The sequence below is a fragment of the Microtus ochrogaster genome, chromosome 1, assembly GCF_000317375.1.
Source record: "Microtus ochrogaster isolate Prairie Vole_2 chromosome 1, MicOch1.0, whole genome shotgun sequence".
Lineage (NCBI taxonomy): Eukaryota > Metazoa > Chordata > Mammalia > Rodentia > Cricetidae > Microtus > Microtus ochrogaster.
In genome coordinates, this window is record NC_022009.1 from 19,737,820 (window position 1) to 19,745,478 (window position 7,659).

Sequence of the window (7,659 nt, forward strand, 5' to 3'; positions counted from 1 at the left end):
AAGCCTATAGCATGCTTTTTATTTATAAATAAGTGTGGTAGGAGTTAGCGTCAGAAACAGTCAGGTGTGAGGTATGACGTAGTCATGCTTCTGCCATTGAGAACATTCAGGTCACCCTTTTCTGTGTGTAACTTTGTGTCCTGTTTTCCTTTTTGATACGACTTTCATGCCATAAAACCATCCGTTCTGGTTTACATACTTTTTAGTGTAGCACAAGTTTATATTCCTGTTATCACCGCAGAAGAAACTTGCAGCTGCCGCCCTCTTTGCTGCTTCCGCCTGCCCGAGAGCACAGGGTGTTTGTCTGCTGTTTGTCACCTGTTCTGAGTACTTCATAGACATGAATCTCTATGATGTGCGGCTTTTATGCCGCCTTCGTTCATTTACCATGTTAGAGCATGTATCAGGACTTGATTTCACTTGTGGCTAAACACAGTAGATCTCTTCAAACACATGCCGTGCAGCCCAGCACTGTGTGTGGACTACAGAACAGAAATTATAGTTTTCACGCGGTACTGCCGCTTTCTTCCTAAGTGCTGTCTCATGGTTTTACAGAATGTTCAAAATGTGTCTAGTGCCTCTATAACACTGTCAGTAGATTGTATCATTTACACAACCATTTTATTGGTCATTGTTAAAATTTTTATGTTTTAAGAATTTTTGTAAAAAAAGGAGCCTTCTGTAATGTAACTTTCATCCACTTTCTCCTAAGAATTTTCATATCAAATGAATAAATTGGGAGAACCATGAAAAAAAATCCGAAATGAAACCTTTGGGGGTAAGATCTACTGCTTTATTCTTTAGCCATCTTTTCTAAAAGTAAACCAATAACCTGAGGATAAGACCTTTCTTCTGAGAGTTTAGGGGCTAGGGAGATGGATCAGCCAGCAAAGTGCTTGCTGTGAAATAAAGGACCTGAGTTCCATCCCCAGCACCATGTAAGAATGCCAGGTACACTTGTGTTCCTTCCTAGGCATGACGAAACAGGAAAAGCAGACTGCCGGAGCTTGCTGTCCAGGCAGGCTAACCAAGTCAGTGAGAGACCCTGCCTCAAAAAGTAAGTTGATAGCAGTTGAGGAAGACACTTGACATCAACCTCTATCTCCACGTGTACACGTGCACACGGCCCACCTCAGCCCACAGTTCTTAGAGGAAAGTTGATTTTGATCATTAATGTTAAAAAATTTCAGTATTTATCAAATCATTTTTATGTGTATGGGTGTTTTTCCTGCATGTGTGTCTTTTCATTACTTGCATGCCTGGTTAGAAGAAGGCATCAGATTCCTGCAACTGCAGTTAACAGATGTTGTGAACTGCTCTGTGGATGCTGGGAGTTGACTCCATATCTTCTGGTAGAGCAGTCAGTGCTCTAACTGCTGAGCCACCTCTCCAGCTCTGATCATTAGCATGTTAAAGTCCCACTTCATATGATAGTTGTGGTGGTGGTGGTGGTGTGTGTGTGTGTTTGCCATAGAGCACACATGGAGGTCAGAGGACAACTTGGTAGAGTCACTTCTCTCTTTCCACCTTTACGTAGATTCTGGGGATTCAGTTCAGGCAAGCCTTTTCTCAATAAACCACATTGCTGGCCCCAGATTTATGTTCTTTTAAAGTATATAAATATGTATAGTAGCTTCATTTTTATTTTAATCTTAAGCGAGAGTGTTTGCTTTTATCATTGATATTCAGGGAATAGAATCTGACTTACAGTTGGCTCACATGGTTACAATAATTTTTCTGGCCAGGTGATGGTGTCACACACCTTTAATCCCAGCACTCGGAAGGCAGAGGCAGGCGGATCTCAGAATTTGAGGCCAGCCTGTCTATAAGAGCTAGTTTCAGGATAGGTTCCAAAGCTACAGAGAAACCCTGTTTCTAAAAACAACAACAAAACAAAAACCAGAATAATTTTTCCTTTTTGTTGTTTTTTAATTTCTAACCCAGGCTGGCAGATCCTGATGCCCCCGTCTTCTGGGTGCTTAGGTTAAAGGCCTGTGTCACTACATACAAATTAATAGTTTTCTTTTGTGTGAAGCTAACATTGGATTTAGGCATCCTTTTCTGTCAAACACATAATTTAAAAATCAGCTTTTGTGTAGGCAGATGGAATTTTGTATATCCATAATTCTATTTATGATGCATATGATAATTTCAGTCTGTAACTCCTACCTTAAATGGAAACTAAGGAATCTTCTATAGGAATGTTCTGTACAGGAATGTAATACAGAGCAAGATGTATTTTTTTTGGGGGGGGGGATCAGTGATGAGAGAAAATGCAGGATTTTAGCCTATAATTATTATTTGTTGTTGTTGATACTTAATATATTCTCATTGAGGGCATAGAACATACGTCACGTGTTTTTTATTATACTTGTATTCTTGGAGAGTTTTACATCCATACAGTGTATTTTGATCACATTCATCCCCACTCTTCCCCCAACTCCTTCCAGACCTATCCCCTGCCCTCCTCATCCCAACTTGGAGTCTTCATTGAAGAAGAAATATATATACACACACACACACACACATATACATATATACACACAAATATACATCACTCTCTATATATACAAAATTATATACATTTGTATATATTTTTTCCCTTCTAATTTGTGCTGTTGCTGCAGTCACGGGTGTGGGTCCATTCAATACAGTACCCTCCAAGGGCCTTCCCTAAACTGCTTCTTCCTCACCGAGAGATCACCAGATGTCACATCTTCGAAGTGAGGCCTGTGAGTTTCTGTCATTTTGTAATTGTGACAAATTGTGAGATACCTTGCATCACTATGTGGTCTCTTGTTTGAGCATTGATCAGCACTTTAATTTTGTTGTTGTTTATTTCTTCTTACTCTAGGTTTTAATAACTTTTTTAATCTTCTTAATATTTGTGTGTGTTTGAATAGTGTAGACTTGAGTTGCTGTGGTTTGCGTGCGGAAGTCAGGGATAGTTGTGTGGTGATAGCCTTGTTGCTCTCTTTACATGTGCTCCTGGAATCTCTTTGCCCACTGAGTGATTTTGGAGACCCCCATTCTAAGTTTTTAGTTGTAAAATAATCCTGTTTTTTCAAAGAATTAAAGTATTTCCTAAGGTGTAATAATGATAGTTATTATTAATTTTGATTTTATATGTGTAACTATATATGTATATATTCAGTGTCTACTGCCTACTGCTTATGAAGTTGTTAATACATTTTTTTAGATGAAGAGCCAGTCTCAGAATGGTAACTCAGGGCTACCTATTTGTAAGTTAGAAATAGAACTTGGACAATGTAAGTTAGAAATAGAACTTGGACAATGGCACGGGGTTTTGATCCTACTTAATGTGCTGGCTTTGCGGGAGCCTAGCCAGTTTGGATGTTCACCTTCCTAAATATAGACGGAGGGGGGAGGACCTAGGACTTAACAACAGGGCAGGGAACCCTGACTGCCCATTGGACTGGAGAGGGAGGGGGAGAGGAGTGGGGGGAGGGGGAGAAGGGTGGGAGGAGGGGGGGAAGGGTGGGAGGAGGGGGAGGGAAATGGGAGGCTGGGAGGAGGTGGAAACTTGTTTTTTTTTTTCCTTTTCTCAATAAAAAAAAATTTAAAAATAAAAAAAAAGAAAGAAATAGAACTTGGAGCAGATTGTGGTGACGCACACCTGAAATTGCAACTCAGGATGCTGAGACAGGAGGATCTTAAGTTCAAGCCTAGCCTGGGTTAAATAGTGAGACCCTTTTCAAAAAGGGAGGGAGGGGAGGAACGAACACACACACACAGAGTGAGAGAGACAGACAGACAGAATGGAACTTTTTCTGAATTCTTTTGAAGACCTCAAAAAATTGAAAAGGTTAGTTCATTCCATCAGTTAGAATGGTTTCTTTGTGCAGTTTTAAACAAACCAGCTCTTTGGGATGACTGGCCAGCTTGTTCAGTGAATTGCTTAGACTTGATTTCCTGTGTGCTGTGAATTCTTTCCTTTGTTAGACAGTGAGGAGCTGATCATGCGTCTGTGTTAACATTTTCAAATGTGTTTGGAACAGATTTGGCGACTGATCGCAAGCTCTTCCGCCTGGTCTCCAATGACTCCTTCATCTCTATCCAGCCTTCCTTGTCCTCTTGTGGACAGGACTTACCAAGGGACTTCAGTGACAAAGTGAGCCTGCCAAGTCATAGCCAGCACCACCATGTCGATCAGTCCCTGTCCAGTGCCTGTGACACAGAAGTGGCTTCTCTCGTACCTTTACATTCACACTCTTACAGGAAAGAGCACCGGCCACGAGGAGTACCACGGACTTCCAGTTCTGCTGTGGCTTTTCCTGATGCCTCTCTGAATGACTTTCCTCTCTACCAGCAGAGACGGGGATTAGACCCAGTCAGTGAGTTAGACTCTTCTAAGCCTCACTCTGGGTCTAGAGAGTCTTTAGTAGAGAAGTCCTGCCCACCTGCAGAATTTCAGCCTGCTGGTGACCTGAGGAAAAGTAATTCTCAGCCACCCACAAAGTGTGGGAAGAGCAGAGCACTGAACGCTGACAAAAGTGTGGACAGCCTGAGGAGCCTGAGCACACGGAGTAGCGGGTCCACCGAGAGCTACTGCAGCGGGACCGACAGGGATACCAACAGTACTCTGAGCAGCTATAAAAGTGAGCAGACCAGCTCCACTCACATCGAGAGCATCGTGTCTGAGCACGAGGAGTCTCCCAAAGTGGGAAAGAGGAATGCCAGGAAGAAGGGCTGCTCTGACTCAGCAGAAGAGAGGCGCCACGGTGCTGGTGACCAAAGGACTAGCAGTGACAAGACTGCCCCAGAGGGGAGTGAATCTGGTGGGCCTCCTAAGGACCCAGATGCTCAGGCATCCGGGGAGGTACCTGACCAGGTTGCTCCTAGCAGCTCTGCATCAGAAGATGCCAATAAAAACCCCCATGCAAATGAGTTTACTGTCCCTGGGGACAGGCCATCTGAGCAGAGTGCAGAGAGCAGAGAGGAGCAGAGTGAGAAGCCCAGCATTTCCACAGACCCCAGAGTTTGTAGAGACAGTGGTGGGAAGCAGAAGGAAGGTGATGTCCGACCCAAATCCTCCAGTGTAATCCACCGGACAACCTCTGCTCACAAGCCAGGCAGAAGGCGCGCAGGAAAGAAACGGGCCAGCAGCTTTGACTCCAGTCGCCATCGGGACTATGTTTCCTTCCGAGGAGTCTCTGGCAGCAAGCCTCACAGTGCTGTGTTTTGTCACGACGAGGACTCTAGTGATCAAAGTGATTTGAGCAGAGCACCAAGTGTGCATTCTGCTCACCAGTTCAGCAGCGACAGCTCTTCCAGCGCCACCTCTCATTCGTGCCAGTCTCCTGAGGGCAAATACAGTGCCCTCAAGACCAAACACGGCCATAAGGACCGGGGCACAGACTCGGACCACACGCACAGAGCTCATGCAGGCCCAGAGGGAACCGCCAAAAAGAGGGCCACTCGAAGGACTTCCAGCACAAATAGTGCCAAGACGCGGGCTCGGGTGCTGAGCTTGGATAGTGGCACTGTGGCCTGTCTGAATGACACAAACAGACTGCTGGCACCTGAAAGTATAAAGCCCTTAACCACTTCAAAGTCAGATCTTGAGGCCAAAGAGGGAGAGGTGCTAGATGAGCTGTCTTTGCTGGGCCGGGCTTCCCAGTTAGAGACAGTCACTCGGTCTAGGAATAGTCTGCCAAGCCAGGCTGCCTTTCCTGAAGGGGAAGAACAAGATGCAGCCCCTGGAGGTAAGTGAGCCACAGGAACTCAAGGGTCACTGCAGACTGTGACTGTGCTCGGAGTAGTCTAATAGAAGCTTCAGAAAGTGCCGTTTCCCCGTGTTAGGAAGCGGCTTCTTTCAGTGGGAGTAGTCTCTGATGGTCCGACTGTCTGATGGGACACATGACTTTATTCTTGATTGCCTCCCTTTTCTAAGCTAGCTTTGCCATTAATAACCCAATTCTCTCCTTTCTACAATAGCAACAGTTTTCCAACTATATGAGGGTGACAAACCGCTATAGCCAAGTCTTCACAGTGTGCTGCTGAACTCCCAGAGGCAGCCGCTCACCTCATCACAGAAGGTTGATTCTCCAAATGCTACTGTGGCACTGGGCTCGTTCTGTTTATGTGCTTTTCTCAATTCAAGTTTTAGATACTAAGAAAATGATATTTTTCCCATGATTTCTCACTGTACTTAAGGTGAATTAAGTTGAAGTTTATAATTTATATTAATTAGCATTCTATTTTTTTATGTGCTTATTTATATTTTGATTTTTTTTTTTTTTTTTTTTTTTTTTTTGAGACAGGGTTTCTCTGTAGCTTTGGTGCCTGTCCCGGAACTAGCTCTTGTAGACCAGGCTGGCCTCGAACTCACAGAGATCCGCCTGTCTCTGCCTCCCGAGTACTGGGATTAAAGGCGTGCACCACCACCGCCCAGTTTATATTTTGATTTTTGAGATGGGATCTCATGTGTAGCCCTGGCTGGCCTAGAATGTACTATGTAGATCAGGCTGGCCTCAAACTGTTGTGTTAGCTTTGCCTCCTGAGTGCTGGGATTAAAGGCATACACCATCACTTCCTGCTGTATTAGCATTTTAATCTGTTAATTGATGCATGGTATTCCCTATGATGGTGATGGTGTTTGGATAAAGTAATAACTTACTAATTTCAGGCTTTGGGGGAGTTGTACAAAGTTGGATAGGTGATATTGTATCAGTGTGTGTTGACCTGTTTTTCAGAGGTGGTGTTCTTCACTGTTTTCCTCCTACCTCAGACTGTTGACTGTTTTGCTGATTATGAAGTCTTTCTGGGTACAATGAGAATGAGGCCTTCTGCTGTCGGCACACATGAGTCTTAGAGGGTCACAGTCATTTGCTATAATAGTGGTGATTCTCTCCTTAACAGTTAAAGTTGATGCTCTGTTCATACAGGCATTTCAAACGTGTCTACACTTACCTTAAAAGAATTTCAGGTTCATCTGGAGTATTTTAAAGATAATACTGTAAAGATATTCTTGCTTGTATTTATTTTTTTTCTATTTCTAGAAAGCTTCTAACAAAAATTAACTTATAATGGGATTGTAAAGAAATTATTTTCAGTGCTAAAGGAGTTCTCAAAGTAGCCTTCAAAGCTGTATATTAGAGGTGATTGTATCTGAAGTGGCTCTTACCACTTGGTTGCTGCATAAATGTCTTACAATTTTGACCTGGATGTCATTCTATAGTTTATATAGAGACTTCTCAGAGAAGCTTTCTCAAGTGTGTCTGCTCTTGATGTCAGTGACTCCATTGGGTTTTAAAAAAATAGCTTCTTTAAGTTATCAAAATAAATTTTGAGAGTGAACATGTTATAGTATGTTCTAAATATTGCTAAAATAAATGGTATTGCCAGAATATAAATGTTACTAGCATATGTACAAGATGTGCTATGGAAAGTCTCTATCTTTGCATACTTACCGCCGTTTCCTTTCCATAGTGAATGTTGATTTTCCTTTTTTGTTTTGTTTGGTGGTTTTACAAAATTACGTGGAAAGTGTTATTACCTTCTTCATGCAGTTCTGTGACCATGTAAGTCTTCATATTTCTAGATTCCAGATTTGTTTGTTTGTATCTTTAAAATCTCCAATTAAGTCTTCATATTTCTAGATTCCAGATTTGTTTGTTTGTATCTTTAAAATCTCCA

At 42.7% G+C, this 7,659-nt stretch overlaps 1 protein-coding gene across 5 annotated transcripts in view; it reads left to right on the forward strand.

The window, feature by feature from the left end:
* The window catches only part of Pcnx1 (pecanex 1), a 149,830-nt gene that overhangs the window by 57,781 nt on the left and 84,390 nt on the right, over positions 1–7,659 (forward strand). For all 5 annotated transcript variants that reach the window (XM_005343300.1, XM_013345956.2, XM_026779907.1 and 2 more), the window contains exon 6: positions 4,020–5,726. In XM_005343300.1, the coding sequence (XP_005343357.1) occupies positions 4,020–5,726 (1,707 nt within the window). The remainder of the gene's footprint in view (positions 1–4,019; positions 5,727–7,659) is intronic.